We start from the raw sequence: 17,408 nt of genomic DNA on the forward strand, positions 1-17,408 counted from the left end.
CATACACCGAGTTTCGGATAGATGATTATCAGTTCTAAGGTAACTATATTGTTATTTTAAATCATCATCATCACCATCATTGTCTCAATCTTTATTATACATCATGATCCCCACAGATCACTGTGTATGAGGACAAAGATATGGCAACATGCAGTGCACTAAGCCTGATGTGAAGAGGTAAATAACTGTGGTATAAAAATAATATAAATCTCGACATTTCAGTTATATTATTAGAATGGGAAACCCTGAAGCTTTGCATACTGTGAGGGGAAGTCTTGGTAACAGAATCGCCTTACCTAGGAATGTCCTGTCTTCCTACAACAAACAGCCCTTTTTCATGTGCGCTCCGGTGTTGTTCCTCTACCTCATCCATACTCAACAAGCAATTATTTCATTCAGATATTCACTAAGTAGAAAGTTTAGATACCATTAACCCACCGTGTCCCGTTGACGTATATATACGTCCACACATTTTGTCACTGTCAGTCCCGTTGACGTATATAAACGCGCCTCATTTGCAAGGTCCCTAATTTGCACAATTTTCAATTTTCGTGCGTGATTTTTGGTACATATACATGGGACACCTTCCTCTACAAGATGTCAGACAGAGACAATGCCTTACCCCACATGACCTCCCCCCCCCTGCACACCATTGTTTTGGCAATTCACCTGTTACCAGTGACCTGGCCAGTAAAGAAATGTCATGCCATGGTACGAAATTCAGGGCCAGAGTGGTTCCCCAATCAATGACAATGTGGAGGACAAAGTTTACACAGCATTAGAGGAAGAAACAATCAGAAATGATGATCAGGCAATGTCGCCAAAAAAGGTGAGGAATGTTGATGTGTTTGGTGAGTGAAACAATGCTTATATTGCCTATATTACTGTGTGAAAACCAATATACTCTCGCACTACATATAAATTTGTACCAAATAAATAAATAAATGAACATTTATGAGTGGTGTGGAATAGTTACCTTCCCATAGAACTCGTTTTCTTTGGAGCCAGCCTGATAGAAAACACAGTAAGGTAAGGAGGTACCGCTACCTGTATCAAGTATTTTAAACCTCAGGTGAACGATTTCTCCATGAATTTTCGATGTTTCTCACCAAAAGCAGAGGTTTGAGGCAAAAAAATTTTTTTTCCAAAATTGGTCGGGATTGGGGGGTCAGTGGTGGAAAATCGGTCGGTTCGGGGCGGGTTAAGTTCCATGTTGATATGAATGACAATGTTTTTCTCACAAAGGCATTGCTTCCTGTCCTTGGTGGGTTATGTTTACAAGAATCTTTGATTTTTGTTTAGTGGTACTTGAGCTGTATCATTATTATCTATCCCGTCCTACTACAACGAAACCTTTGTTAAATTGTTTGGACTAAGTGTTTGCTTCTTGGTAGTTTGAAAGACAGACAGGGAAATAGACTGGTTAAAAAAACTAAACTAAAGACAAAAAACTAAAGACAAAAACAGATGCTCACATTGATGCAGCCATACTCATCGCTTCCATCACGGCAGTCCTCATATCCGTCACACTTGTGGGAGTCATTGATGCACTTGTTTTGGATCACACACAAGATCTCGGTCTCCGTACATTCAGCCTGCAATGGCATCTAATATTTAGCACTCAGTAACTTCATAATTATCACAGCATACTACTACTACTACTACTACTACTACTACTGTTACTACTACCACCACTACTACTACTATAAGTACTGCTACTGCTGCTACTGCTGCTGCTGCTGTTGCTGCAACTACTACTACTACTACTACTGCTGCTGCTGCTGCTGCCGCTGCTGCTGTTGCTGCAACTACTACTACTACTACTACTGCTGTTGCTGCTGCTGCTGCTGCTATTATTTTTTTACATCACCTCCATCCATTTGGGAATCATTCTGTAAAGATTAAAACCAACCTTCATAATACACTTCATTTGCAGTTGTAATTTGAAGGTTAACTCTGACCCTCATTTTACAATCTGTTGGCCCCAAGCACACCACCGTCAGTGGTTACCAACCATCTACTACGACTGTTATTGCATTCTTTTGTATTAACCCACCGCGTGCCAATGCCGTTTTAAAATGGTCTGACATAATGCCGCAGCCAGTGCCATGCTGTTTTAAAGCGGTCTAATATAAAAAACTTCACTGTGACCGCATTTTTAACCCCTACACCGCGGGCATGTTTACCGATGTTTTGCGTGTGCTGCGGGGTTATTCGGGCTCCAACAGACTCTCAAAAAATATTTGCCAAAAATCAGTTATTAGTCCTAGAATATTAAAATTACATATGCTTATGGCACATACCTTCAGCTTTCTCCTGGAATGTTTGTTGAGCCTTCATCAGTTACCGTAGGACTTGTGGAGACCTCTGAAGTTGGGTAACGTTGGGTAAAGAAGTCTCCACTTTACACTTCCCGACAACCCGTAATATGATTACCACAGCCAGATATTAACACTATAAACACTACTCTATGATTTTCAAGTAGTTTGGGATCCATACTCCAAAAAAAAAAACACTGTGAAAGCAATGAAAATTATGAGCGCGTCTGACCGCCGCACTTGCACTAGTTCGCTCTTGGTACTCTGTCATTTATTATTCATAAAACCCCTCACACTTTATATTTCTATTACTATATAACACTTATATGTATCTACACTCTTTATCCATAAGCTTCCTTCAGTAGTATTAGTTTATTGTCACTCTAGGGATTCAATTTCTCTCAGTAAAATACGTAGCATTCACTTTCTCGTACTGTATACTGGCATTGAGAGTGAATGTCACTTTCATCTTCACTCTTATAACTCATAGTATTCAGACATGCTATAGTGAAACTTTCACTTTCATTACTCCTAGGGTATATACTCGTATTCTTATAATACTACTCATTTACATTTCTATTTACGTTCTCTATTTTATTTACGTTATTTACATTTCTATTTTATTTACACTGTGTTATGCACTGTCACTTGAAGTAACTTCTAAAACTATTTTCCATTGTTCACGTATATTTACATTCATTACTTTCACTTGCTGTTAACACATTATTTACACATCATTTACAATTCCACTTGCACTGTTTTACTCAATAGAAAGATCGTAGTCACTCTTTTATCAATTGTCAGCCCTTTACCTCTTTCCACACGAGGTTTAGTAGGGGGTAAAGGTCACAGGGCCCTTGGCATGGGGGTGAAAAAAGGCCCTGAAGTCAGCAAGAGGATGAGCCGTACCTCCTCTTCAGAAGATGAGAGAGAACTGATAAAGGAGGGCCTGCCCGGGTTGAGGCCTACTTAGGGGTTATTCAGTACTACCAACGTAGCTCTTGAAACAGCTATGTATTTCACTGAAATGATTGGCAGGAAATCTAGACAATACATTATAAATTAGGTTGTTCCAGGTGAATGTAAATATCACTTAGGCTTCTCCCTTCCCTCCTTATATGTATATTTATTACGAAAATAGATTATATTGCATATTTCAAGGGGAAAAAAACAGCGAAAATTAGCGAACGAGTGCACGTGAGGTGTTGTCAGGTGATAATTAGCCAATTCCAGGTGTATGGCACTCTCACTTACCTTATTTCTTTCTTGTATATATTATTTGGTATAAGAATAGGGCATAGGGCTTATTTCAATGGATGAAATCAGTGAAAAATTCCAGGGAAGATTTACTTAGCGTAGCACGGCCGGGCAGGCTAGAGGATAGTGTAATGGAGGGGGGGTAGGGAGGGGAGTTAAGAACGGGGAGAAATGGCTAAATTGTCAACAATGGATGGGAGTACAGATGAGATTAGGAGTGCTGACTACTGTTGGACATTGGCAGTACTGATAGATGATACAAGCCCCCACTTAGAAGCCCGGGTGAATTCAAAATAACACAGAATCACAAAAGCGACGCCCCGCGGTATGATCCCTTGCTCCCAAGCGTCACGAAAGTGACGCCCCGCGGTTAAGGGGTTAAAGATTCATGGGTAAAAATTGGTAGGCATGTAAGGTAACTGTTCCTCTACCATCCCCCAGGCTGTCAAGGCCATACACTCACTCCCTCCCTCCCTCACGCTCGCTCTGCCTCACTCTGCCTGTGTGCCTCACCCAGTGCTGTACATAGTGAAGGCATTTTGTAAATATTTTCATGTAAGTGTAAGTTGTAAATATTTTCTTGGAAGGGTTAGGACTATATAGTGAAGTCAAGTTGTAAATACCATCTTGTAAGTGCCATGACTGTACGTAATGAAGTCAGGTTGTTCCTATCTTCATGTAAGTGTAAGATAATGCATTCACAGTGAGAAAGACATGCAAGTTGTGATATATGCTGAAGTAATAAGTAATCAGAAAAGTGTACTGAACATTGCTATACTTTCCCAGCATAAATACCTGATTATACCTTACATAGAAAATGGCTTTCTTTCACGTACGCAGTGAGCATGAGAGAATGGCTATACCTGTACACAAGTATGCAGGACTCAATAAAACTCATTTTTGAGCCTCGGTGAGCATTTTAAAGGCGAAATTCGTTGTTTCCACATCAAAATCTATCATTTTAACCAAAAGAAAAAGGGTCAAAAAATGGCCAGCTCTGGGGTGACCAAGAGGGCTAAAAATAGCCAGCATGTGGTGGGTTAACCCATACAATCCCACCGTCGGCATGGTGCTGACAGTAAAAAAAAGTCTCACTTAATCCCACCAACTTGATGGTGCCGACAGCAAAATTCGAGTCCTGCAGCATCTTAGATTGCTTCAGTCAAGCTAATTTTTTGCTAAGGAGTATCTTAGCGTATTGACAACACTGTGCCCAAGCACTTATAGCACTGAGTTTGGTTCTGGGTGGATGGGTAACATCAGTTGGCCACTGTCTGTCATAGCGTCAGGATGTCACGAAAAAGTGTCTGGGATTGGGTGGGTATAAAATTGCAAAAATGCTTGGGATGGTAAGGGTTAAAAACATTACAGTGCTAATAATGACAGTAATTTATTGGAGTTACTGGTCTATGTGACTCAATCACAGTACCTTCGTAATCCATACCCGCCAGACAGGCCTGAGGGCTGATGATCTTGTGCCCCTGAAGCATGTGAGTGCAGACCTCCCGAGGTAGAATGACAGTCGACATCTCATCCAGGTTGGAACAAAACTCTGCAGTTGAGCTTCCCAAGATGAACCTTTGTCAGTCTCGAATAGAATCTCACCACCTCTGGACCCATCCTTCCTGATGTTGTGAACACAAGGGGAGTGAATTGACTGTGGTCCACATGCTGGATCCTTTTTTGATAGTTTCTGTTTTTTTTTTCTTGTTCATTCCATTTGTGTGCAGCCTCGAGAGAGAGTTCATGATAATATGCTGCCACAGGATCAAATATCCTAATGTCAAAGAAAGCTCTCTGCCCACGTGTCCAGAAACCTCAAGCACTGACATCCACTGTTGCATCATTTGCTGTACTTGCTGTACTGTGGGCAAAGTGCTCGCCATCTAGGGGTAGCAGAGCTGGCTCTATGGTGACATCATGGCATATTTCCTGTAGTATTTTCACCATGAGGTCGCGTACTTCATCATGTCGAATGCAAACAAAGCCTCCCTTCTTGCAAACCATTGCATGGTTTTCATCAAAGACAGTGCCACAAGCACAGTGTTGAGGTAGGTTCTCAATTGGCCACCATATCTCAAGCTTATGGCATCAATAAATTGTTGTTTGTTGAGGTGGAAGCCTATTGCCTTGAGAGGCAGGGTTGTCAGCGAGTTAGATGCCCCAGTCACCTGTGGCATTTCAACTCTACTTCACTGGTCTGGTGTTAGATGTTCGGTTATGTGCTGCAGCTGTTCCTTTTGTCTTGCTTCTCGCTCATTGCTTATCTGTGTCTTTATGTCTTTCTGCCTTTGGTGGTCGATATCTTTCATCTCAACCTGAGCGCAAATCTTCTTTGACAATGATTCGGTGAGCCTAAGTGAATTTCTTGTCCATAGCTTGCCAAGGCTGCTGAGGCCTCCCACCCTGGGTGGTAGTGCTAGAAGGTCCCCCTCTTCTGATGAGGGAATGTGGGCATTGCTCAGTCATGGGAGGAATGAATCCCTGATAGCATCCTTCAGTGGTTGCAGCAGCAACTTGATGTCTGGGAAGGTCCGCATCATGAAGGTCCACTTCTGCTTTACACCAACATAATTGCGCTGTATACTGCAAGGGGTTCTGTTTTGGAGTGGCTGAACAGTACATGAATTTCTTCTACCCATGTCTTTACACACACGTTGGTCTTTGAACTCCTTAGTTCCAATTACAGCACCTAGATGCTTCTGACCTTCCTTAATCACTATCATTTGTGCCTCTAAAGAACTCCTTTGCAGCTTGATAGTAAGCTGGTTTCACGATGAAGATTAACTTACTTGCATTAGGGCAGTAATCTAATTCAGAGCCATGAGATGTTACAAGGTCCCACCATTTCCTCACATCTTCCACCTTGCCAGCACCTGTGAGGTCATCTGCATAGGCTACTTGTTTTACATTGGTGGCCTCGTATTTCATCTGTTTGTCACGAGTCGGCTAGTGACATTGGCTTTTCTGGGAAACCGCGAACTCAAGTGGAATCACAGTTTATCGTTCAGTTAACCGCTCATTCGGAAGGAAGCTTTGTCAAATCAATTTTTCATTGTCATACGTGATCGTCTTTGTGTGAGACATTAGCGCTTCTGCTGAGCGATTTGTTCTGGGCGCGTTTCGCTCACTCGACCGTTAAAAAATGCGGCCTATCGCTCCCATTTTCTTTCTCACGAGTTTACTCAGTCGAGTGTTTGCTGTGATGGAGAGAGGTCCTGTGCTCCAGAAGTGAGAGTAGAGAGAGGTCAGCTAGTACCCAGACTCCGCTTGACTACAGTTTCTCCAAGCTCCCACCCTTAGCTCTCCAGCTTTGGATGATACACTGCATTCATCGACCAGTATTTCCTTTTTGTATTTTCCTAGGTTTAAGAGTTTAGTTAAGTGAGCTGTTTCCTTACATGCTGGCCGGCTGCACCGCATGTTGTGTTCTTTTCTAGGCGTAAGAATTTAGCTCTTGTGTGAGTGAGTGACTGTGATCTCTTTATTTGATTTTGAAATGTAACGTCAAATTTATTTGGTAATCAATTAATTTAACAGTTCTTTTTCTTGAGCTTAATATAATGTAAACTCTTGTTTCATTTCTCCGCAATTAAGCTTATTTCCCATATAGCTCCTAGCTTGCATAAACGTTTGCTATTCATAACTGGTACTTAGGCCAGTCTTGTGTATTAAGCTTAAAATCCGTTGTGCCTCCTAGGAGTTAAGCATCAGCAAGAACCTGATATTATTATTAGTATTAGTTATTTATTGTCAGGGGTGAAGTAACTTTCTCCAGAGGCTAACAGTACTAGTAATCAGCATTTGTGAGCAATTAGTCTCTGCTGTGTACTGTTGAGAAAGTTTATAAATTCTCGTTCTGAGAAAATCGGCGAAGTAAGCCAGCGTAAAGAATCATTGCTTGATGTAGCAAGACAATCATTGTCCTTGCTCTTCAATATTATTGAATATTATTATCATTTAAAATAATATTTAGCTTTTATTTTAAAAACCCCGTGACACTGTTGTTGCAGCACAGTCATAGCCAGGGCGTACATAGCCATGGCAACAGGGTACCCCTGGGTTGTTCCTTCTGTGGATTGGATTACACTGACAACATGAGCAGCTGTCTTACTCACAATATAGAGGTCTGCAGGTTCTTTTGTAGGTATTTTCCACACTTTTCGCAAATGCTTGACATTCAATCTTGATGTGCAGCATTGCCTCTTGGTTGATGGAATTAAATGCGTTTGAGGCATCAACTAATAATACTGTCTGACAGTCCTCATCCTCATATATTTTCCTCATGGAATGAACTGCTCCCTCACCTTCTGTCTGCTGGCCTGCACACACTTTGAGATTGCCAACCGCCTGCTTAACATTTCTTTCACCATGCCCATGATGCACATTTTCCTATAGTCCATCTTAAGACTCCATTCACCCTGATGGGCCTACATCCAAGATTCTTGTGAAGGACGATTAGTCTGCAAGCCGTCAGTGCTTCAATCTTGTTGCACTGATTTGAAGCCAGCATCCTCACCGGTAAGGCAATGGCACTACACAGGCCTGTTTCTGCCTCCCCAGACTTGATGTAACTGAGGATTACTCGCCAAGATTTTGCATCCAAGTCTGACAGTTCTGCCCCTCCCTGTGTGTGCATTGCTTTCCTCCACACCACATTTCCAGTTATCCTGTCATATATGACAAGATCGGATGGAATGTAGTTCCCGTCAAGCTTTGACTGGGCACTTGCTTGTCGTGCAGTTGGGTGCTTTTCCTTTAGTTGTTGCAATGTTTCTTCTGTCAAGTACTCCGTTCGGTGATTCAGCTAATAGAGATCTTGTCACCATTGAGACCTACCTCCATCTTATCTTGCTGCCAAAAATCGTAGCCTCATCATTGTTGTTCTGGTTTCTTCTGCCTGGGTTGCTTATTCTCATCTACAAGGCCTTTGCTTCCTCAAGTAGGTTGTCAATTTCACGTCTTATCCAAGTTTCAACCCGCCTTTGGATGGCCTAAATTTGCTCTTGGGCGTTTATTTTTTAAGGAAGAAATGTGGTATAAGTGAGAGAGAATGAGACAAACGGAGAGTTATTATTGTAATTTGCTATCAGGTGAGTAATTTCCTTGATCATGTCAACTGTTGCATTGCATTTGGGAGGTTCAAATAGGTTAAATACCTGACGACCAACCAACAATTTCATTCTATGTCGTGTTCACCCAGGTTACTGCATTTTCTCTGGATTTGCCCATCCGGTAATAATAAACTAATATAATAATAATATAATGAAATAATAATAATCTTTGTTATAAATATTGTTATTATTATTATTATTATTATTATTATTATTATTGCTCATATCACTACTATTTTCATGACTCCACACATTGCTGTCGAAGTTTTCTTGTTCTTGTCAGTATTACTATAATAAGTATTATTATTACTGTTATTGTTGCTTTCTTATTATTATTATTGTTTTTTAATAATAATAATTATTGTTATTATTATTATTATTATTTATTATTATTATTATTATTATTATTATTATTACTTGTAGTTAAGAACGAGCGAGCAAAGCCAACGAGCTAAGTTAACTGTTGGTTTATGAACTGAAAGTTACAGTGTGAGGACTATCCAGGCCAGACGCAACTGTATTACTTTCTAGAAGCTGAAAGCTTTTTATGTAATAAAACCAGAACAGATTTTTTTTTCCTCTAGATGCTATGTTGATCATTTAAATTTTGAACTTTATGGTACACAAAATCTTTATACCGTAACACTGTGCAATTTGCAGATGTAAAGAAAATTGTTATATCTTTAAAACACTGTGAATTCAAAGTGTTTCAGATATGTTTCTTCACGTGATTCATTATTACATGTGTTAGCCATTCTGATGGTACGTTTTTGACGAATCACTTGCCGGGCCAAAAAGGCGAACACTCTAATCCTATTGTTCTAGTTCAGTCTTTCTTTCTACTCTAGAAAGACAATGTACCTCTTATACTTTTGAAGACAGATTATAAGAAGTCCAGGAACTTTTATTTCAGCTTTTGCAGACAAACGCACAGTATTTGTACGCTCTTGTTTACTATTACGAGTGACCTGAAATAACCTTCGCCTGGTGACCTTAAATGATTTCAGAGGTCAGCCTTACATGGCCTATGTCCAAACTGGAGGTTATGTGAGTCTCCATGCCAAAAATTGGGTTTCTGGGTCCAGTCGTTCGAGTGTGTATTGCTGGTGACTTCTAATGACCTCCGACTGGTGGCTTCAAATGACCTCGGAGATCAGCCTCACATAGCCTATGTACGAACTGGAGGTCATGTGAGTCTCCATGCCAAAAATTGGACCGCTGGGTCCAGTCGTTCGAGCGTGAATTACTGGTGACCTCGAATGATCTCTGATCAGTGACCTCAAATGACCTTGGAGGTCAACTTTACTTAGCCTATGTACCGAAATGGAGGTCAGGTGAGACTCCATGCCAAAAATTGGGCTGCAGGAGTACTCGGCGTTGCCCGGGCCAAAAAAAAAGGGGAACACTATTAATGAGCTCAAATGAACCAGATCTGATTTTGACCCCCCTAGAACCGTCCTTGAGTCGCCCTGGTTCAGAATATAGTATATATGGCTCTGGGGTCTCTGGCCCTTAGTTTGGGCGTGATTGAAGGACAAACAAACACACTAACAATCAACGTGGCTTTTTTGTATATAGATAGATTTTAGTTGCCCAATATCCATTCTCTCCTGTAACTCTGGGTGTATTATGATTAAGGGAAAAACAATTTCAAGGTTTGTATGCTCGTTATACGCGAAAACGGGCTTCATATTAGTACTAGAGTTCTTGATAGTTTTAACAGTAATAAGTATTGGCCGGTGATGGTTGTAGTTGTGTTAGTATTTTCGGTGGTGGTATACAGGAGGAAGAGAGAGGAGGAAGGGGTGGCGGTTGTAGTGGTTGTTGGCCTGCTTCTCCGGTGGATAAGGAGTACGAAGCTACTTTGTTCAAGAGCCGCACTGACCTGTGGCTGCAACAGATGAATGTTTTGTTTGCATTGTAATAACAATTTTGAAACCAATAAAATAAAAAACTAGTACCATGTGCTTCTTAACTACAATAGCTGGCTTGTTTAAGGCCAGTAGACTGTTTTATAAAGGTTATTGCTAACTTTCCAATACAACCTCAGATGGTTAATTGTATTATTTATATTGGTGTCAATCCTCAATATATAATATCCAACTGGATGAAGTTTATGTGCTGTATTTAAAATAACAGTTGTGGTAATAGTAGTAGTAGTAGTAGTAGTAGAAATAGTAGTAGCAGTAGTTGTTGTTGTTTTGTAATAGCATTAGTAGTAGCAGTAGCAGTAATAATAAAAACAGTAGTCGAAATAGTGGTAGCAGCAGTAGAAATAGTAGAGTGTAATATTATTTTAATTTGTATTATTATTATTATTATTAGCAGTAGTAGTAGTAGTAGTAGTAGTAGTAGTAGTAGTGTTATCATTAATTAGTTGTTGCCGTAGTATTAGTATTAGTAGAAGTGGTGGTAGTAGTAGTAGTAGTAGCAGCAGCAGCAGCAGCAGCAATAGTAGTAGTAGTAGTAGTAGTGGTAGTAGTAGTACTGTAGTAGAAACAGTAGCATAAGCAACAGCAGCAGTATTATCATTATTAATATTATTTGTGGTAGTAGTAGCAGCAGCAGTAGTAGTAGTAGTAGTAGTAGTAGTAGTAGTAGTAGTAGTGTGTGTGTAAACAGAATAACTTAAAAAAAACTTATTAATCAGTCTTAACCAAACTTAGTGGAAGGGTTTCGGGACAGACTATAAGTAAGCTCGATGTTTTTCTTTTCTTTTTTGTAGAACACTTTATCAAAAGACATGATCAGATGGTTACGATAAAAGCTGACCTAGCATAATCAAGTTTCACAATTTTTATCTAATACAGACGAAACTTGGAGAACAGTTGAGGGTTGTCAAGAAATAAGTGATTATACTTTATTTAACAGTAAGTGAAAGATCGAGATTACAGGACCGAGTCTGTTACCAACTTGAGTGTGTGTGTGTGTGTGTGTGTGTGTGTGTGTGTGTGTGTGTGTGTGTGTGTGTGTGTGTGTGTGTGTGTGTGCTAAAAAAAGTCTTTTCTGATTTACAAACAATGTTGGAGAGGTTGACGAGTAGCCAAGTAGTTGATCTGTTGTTCATGAAATAAAGGTCAATGGTCAAGGTTACGGACCTGTGTCAAAGACTTCTCAAACACTGTCAGCCAAAACAGCTTTAATACAATTTACACGAAACTTGGGGATGGCCTGAGTGTATGGCACTTACGAAGGGCTTCAGATTTGAGAACAATCAAATGTCAAAACTCGAGGTTTTGTCTGTATGTGAAAAAAAAAAAAAAAAAATCCACATGGAGATAAGTTTAGTCACTCAAAGCGTTAAACTCTTATTATGAGAACAATACATCATAGGTCAAGGTCTCATGGCAAGGTAAACTTAAACGTTTTTTTATCCTGTATAGACCAAACTTTGTGGAAGACTTCAAAGTATGGCAAGGATTAAGGGATTTTAGTTTGAAAAAAATTCTGTCAATGGTCAGGGTAGTGTGTAACTGAAATAAAGCACTAATACAGTTTTGATCTGATCTGAATTTAATTCGGTGGAAAGGTTTTGGTTTGCCCATTAAGTTTTTTTTTTCTTAAGTGACAGGTAAAGGTCACATGGCAAGGTCATATTAAACAGTTTTGGTGCGATTTAGGCCAAGCTTTGTCGAAGACCTGAAGATACATGCTTGGATAAAGATTCGACTTTGAGAACAAACAGTCAGATGTGAAGGTCAGACAGAAAAATCAGAATCCAAAGTTAATATACTGAGTTTTGATCTGATTTGGGCCAAACTTGGTGGAAGCTTAAGAGTCTTGTCTTATCACTCACCGGGGGACAATTGATCTCATCACTGTTGTCGCCACAGTCGTTGTCACCGTCACACCTGTATGACTCCCTTATGCATCGGGTGTTGTCACACTCGAACTGGTCGTTGGCACACTGTCTCTGCGGATGGTAATACAGTAACACCTAAATACAAACTCGCATGCCTTCTGAACAATAGTTTCATACAAGGTATATTTCAAAGACAAAATATTTTTAACCTACATAATCTAAGTTACCATGCAAACATTTCTAAAGACCACTAGAAGTACTGTTTACTTTACAACAATCATTTGTTTGATGTGTGATGACCTACAGACAATATAATTAAAATAAGTTTTTTTTTTTTTTTTTTTTTTTTTTTTGGCCCCGAAATGATCAATGAGAACCTAATCAGCGTAAGGAGGAAATTATCGTGTAACTTCACTATTACAGAAATTTCTATGGATATTACTATACGGAGAAACGTACTATAGTCCCTAGTGATAATACAGAGTAAAAATGCGAGAAAATATAATGGCGTGAGGTTCAGTGGTTACAAAAAGAAGAAGTAATTTTGATATTACAAGACAATAGAATAAGGTGTAAAAAAGTAGAGATATAACTACTAATACATCTTAAATTTTATAGAATATGTGTTCTGCTTTTCCGTTCCACCTAATAGACGAAAGAATGTTTATATTCTCAAACTATTTGATTCTGAAACCATACGTCAGAGATACAGTGCGTCATAGACTTTTTCATTGATTTTTACTATCAGTTTCCGAAAAATTTTCAAGTTATGAAGTTATTCTTTCAGTTTTCTCGTCGGCTATTATACCTGAAGGTATAGTGAGCCAGGAGAGCCTTCCTCTTCTCTGATATTGTCTTGTCCAAGTAGTTTGCATCATCAGCACCATTATATATCAATCACCTAAACGTGTCATGAGGGGAAGCTGGTAATACATTATTCTGATCGAGGTGTTGTATTGCCTCGCGCATGAAATGAGATTGTGGGTATTTCCTCTTTGCAAGTATTAGAGTGTGTGAAGGTAGGCATTGTCGTAGAGGGACTGGTAATGTTTTATTTCTTATTTATTTATTCATTTGCTTTGCCTTTATGTGCCTTGTTGAATTAACAGACTCAGTCGTCTGCTCTGTGTCAACAAATGCACCAGCAAAACATTGTGTAACCCTCACATCAAGGTATTCTCCTACAGCAAGAACTTTACATTCAATGTGTACGTGACATGTGAAAGTGGTTTAAGTACGACTGGTAATAATGTGTAGCTGGTTGTTCTGTATGGTCTGTGTAATGCTAGGTGAAATTAGGCTCGACTTCTCGTTCCTGTTACACCTAACGTGGAGCGGGGTCCTCTTTCGAGACCGGAGCTTAGTGCAATAAAGAGAGGCAGGACACAAAAACTCTAGGCAACAACCTTTACACGTATATTACCACAATCAGACACAGGACAAGTCAGCAGATATTACAGCACAATACATAGCAATATAAAACCTTATCTAGGATATGGGTATCTCGCAGGATACTTGCTTCTCTGACAGTAATGACAACACAATCAATCCTAGTGTATCAAGGGTGCAGTAAATATAGGCGTGCGCGGGAGGCGCGGGGTGGGGGCGGTGAGTCTCACGAGGAGGAAATAGGGGAGGGTGCGGAGAGTGACTTGTGGCGGCCAGGGGAAAGTTATGGTAATACTGGAGAGAGGCAGATATTAGCCGTGAAGTTTATACGGTTTCCACTAGCCAAGGGACTTTGGTAATTGATTTTATTCTTGATTCACACTTACTCGGGATATTGGGATGAGAGGGAGTGATATACAAGATTTATGGGCAGCGTGGAGGGGGAAGGGAATACCATTAATACTCTCCTTCATAATATTCCTTTAGAGCTCGCAGTGGTAGGGGTATGTCACTACAGAGGAATCTCCAGGCGGCACAGGCTTACTAATTGTATGTAAGGGACATCACTCATATAGTTCAACAGATCCTGTTCCACATACTCGTCCTTTAGTTTCTCACTGTGATCTTACTCGCTCCAATATTCACTATATTAAGTCACTGCACACTACTATACTAGGGGAAATCACACTTAACCTAAATCACTCATACTGCAGTATCACACGTATTCATCATGGGGATAGGCGGGAACATGTCGTCGGCGATCCTGCCGGGCTAGGGGCACCGCCAATGTGAGGCGTGCCAAGAGGGCACGGGATAACTCGTAAGGGCGTCCTCTCGCTTCCTGGGCTACCCGTGGCTTCCGGGCTGGGCTCAGGAGTGTGGCCCTCGGGACTTGGGCCGAATAGCTCCAGGAACCTCTGTTGTAAGTCTCGGCCTGTAGTGAGAGCCTTACGGAGTCGTGGGGGCGTAGGGAGATCGCGCCCGGGTGTCCTGGGGAGAACCAAGCGAGACTGCGGACTGCGGTCTCCAGTGTCTAGGGGCGCCGACAGAGGAGGGCTGCGGCAGCGACTTCCACTGGGGCCCGTCAGGTGCGTCTGCTCTAGAGCCAGACGTAGGGAGCAGAGGCCAGGGGAGGCTGTGAGGCCTGTCTGGGTCACTCTGGGATGGGAAGCCTGGCTCTAGTCTCCTGCCATAGTGACGTCTCTCTCCTTACCTCTTTCTGCACACCCTTAGAGCGACCATAGATCGTCTCACGAGGAAGGGAACGACAATAGGCCGCCTCTACCGAAGCACTGTCTGAGCTACCATAGATCGTCTCACGAGGATGGGAGTGACAATAGGCCGTCTCTACCGGAGCACTTTCGGAGCGACCATAGATCGTCTCACGAGGATGGGAGCGACAATAGGCCGTCTCTACCGGAGCACTGTTGGAGCGACCATAGATCGTCTCATGAGGATGGGAGTTACAATAGGCCGTCTCTTCCGGAGGGGCGCCGTCTGGAGTGTCTATGACAACTCCACCCCTAACTGGTTCAACAATCCCACACCGTGAAGGTAGTGTCTTTCTCCTACGGCGGCGACCGCATGGTGGCTGCGTGACATAGGGGCGCACAGCCCGGGCTGTCATATGTCGCTGTTGCCGGGAGTGGTTCTGACTGGTGGCGGCTACCCCGTGGGATCCATGTGGGAGTGTCGGTACATTCTCGGGCATACTGAGCTGTATTTTGCTTGCCCCGTTGTCGGGGGCACTATGGTATATTTCGGGGGCACTGTTCTTTAACTCACGCATTTTAGTCTGCAAGGTATTGCAGATGGTGTGTGATAGGATCAGGGCCCATGACGAGGAGTCACAGACCATCACTGTTCTAATATATTGTCAGTCGAGTAGAATGAGTGTTTATGAAGTTTAGAGTCTACTCCTAGAAGTGCCCAGAGGGCACTGAGTTTGGCTGAGCACTGCTTCTTGATGTCTTGGATTGTGTTCCCAGTAGGAAAGCCTAGTGTCATATGTCACTCCAGGAAGCATGCTGAGGATGGTTGTGGACCTTTACTTTAAAGAAAAATATTCTTCAGGTAAATTACATTAAATATGTATATTTTTCTTAAACAGTCTGGGTTCAGTACCAACTACTATTAGACCAGTTAGGTTGCTTACAAATAAAAGATCTTTCATAACTTTTCTACAAAATAATGCGAGTAAATACTTGATGGAACATCGTGTAAATATAATTTTCGAAACTGAAGTTCGCTTCAAAGTGTAGATGCCACTACTTCATTTTCTGTGCTATTAGCCTAGTTTGAGAACAATAGGTCAAAGGTTAAGGTCTCATGGCAAGGTCAACTTTAACGGTTTTTATCTTACTTACACCAAAGTTTGTGGAAGTTTTCAAAGTATGGTAATGTTAAGGGATTTGATATTGAGAAAATTCAGTCAAAGATGAATGTAGTATGTCTGTAAATGAATATAACCACTAACACATTTTATTCAGATCTGAAAGAAACTCGATGGAAAGCTAAATATCACCCAGGAGGTTGATTTTTTCCTTTCAAAAACGATAGGTGACAGTAAAAGGTCGGATGGAAAGGTCAAGTGATACTATTTCTCTCTGATTTAGACAAAGCTTACTGTAATTCTTCAAGGTACGCCTCGCCACAGCGAGGCGTGGCGAAGAGTTTGGAGGTTTGGTTCCTGGGTAGATGCAGCATTTGCATCTCTCCATCCAGTGAACAGGGACAACACAGTAAGCTTCACTTCAACCCATGAGCTGGTTGTATGGTAACTATCTAGCGTTATAAATGGGATCCTGGAATTAGAGAAAACCAATAAGCTTGTCGCTCAGTATAAAGGCATCTGAAGTGGAAACATGAAATTAAAAATGATTGGAAGTACTAAGAGAAATAGGAGGAGAAAAGAGCAGACACATAACGATTAAGGTGAAGGATGAAGTAGAGAGAGTACTTCATGTTGGTGGATGATGGTCGCCCCCACCTACGGTATTACCTCGATGTCGTGAGTAATAATCATTCCAAGATCAAGGTCGCATGACAAAGTCAAATATTTCGTCTTTATTTTGCAGTTGATTATGAGTGGGTGTTGTGCTTCCTGAATGCTCCTCCTTTTTCTTACACTCGCTCTCGCGGAGTGTGAGTGGGTCTTATGCTCTGAACGTTGTCTGTGTATATATATTTCTGTCATTCTTTGTCTGAATTTGTGTTAACAATACAACTCAATTTTTATTGAATTTGCCCAACTTGGTGGAAGGGTAGAGGGACAGCCTGTAAGGACACCTGTTGGTTTATAGAACAATGTCAAAGGTCAAAGTTACAGAGATAAATCATACGTTGACCTAGTAAACTCAACTAAAGTAGCTTTCATCCAGTTTCGACAAATTCAGGGAAAAACGTGACTAAGGTAAGAATGAAGTGGATAAGTTTTTAGAACAATCAGTCAAAGGTGAAGGTATCAGCACAAGATCAAACTTCACAAGTATGTGTAAACCAAGTTACCTGATCAGTAATGATCTTGGT

General features: G+C 41.0%; 1 protein-coding gene across 1 annotated transcript in view; it reads right to left on the minus strand.

The window, feature by feature from the left end:
• LOC145413687 (uncharacterized) overlaps positions 1-17,408 on the minus strand; it is a 247,632-nt gene that overhangs the window by 74,882 nt on the left and 155,342 nt on the right. The window contains exons 10-11 of the mRNA XM_080283342.1: positions 12,486-12,602; positions 1,476-1,595 (exon numbers count right to left, since the gene is read on the minus strand). Coding sequence (XP_080139468.1) covers positions 1,476-1,595; positions 12,486-12,602 — 237 coding nt within the window. The remainder of the gene's footprint in view (positions 1-1,475; positions 1,596-12,485; positions 12,603-17,408) is intronic.

This window comes from Coenobita brevimanus, chromosome 97 (genome assembly GCF_032717465.1).
Source record: "Coenobita brevimanus isolate Jiangsu-jjx chromosome 97, ASM3271746v2, whole genome shotgun sequence".
NCBI classification, from domain to species: Eukaryota; Metazoa; Arthropoda; class Malacostraca; order Decapoda; family Coenobitidae; genus Coenobita; species Coenobita brevimanus.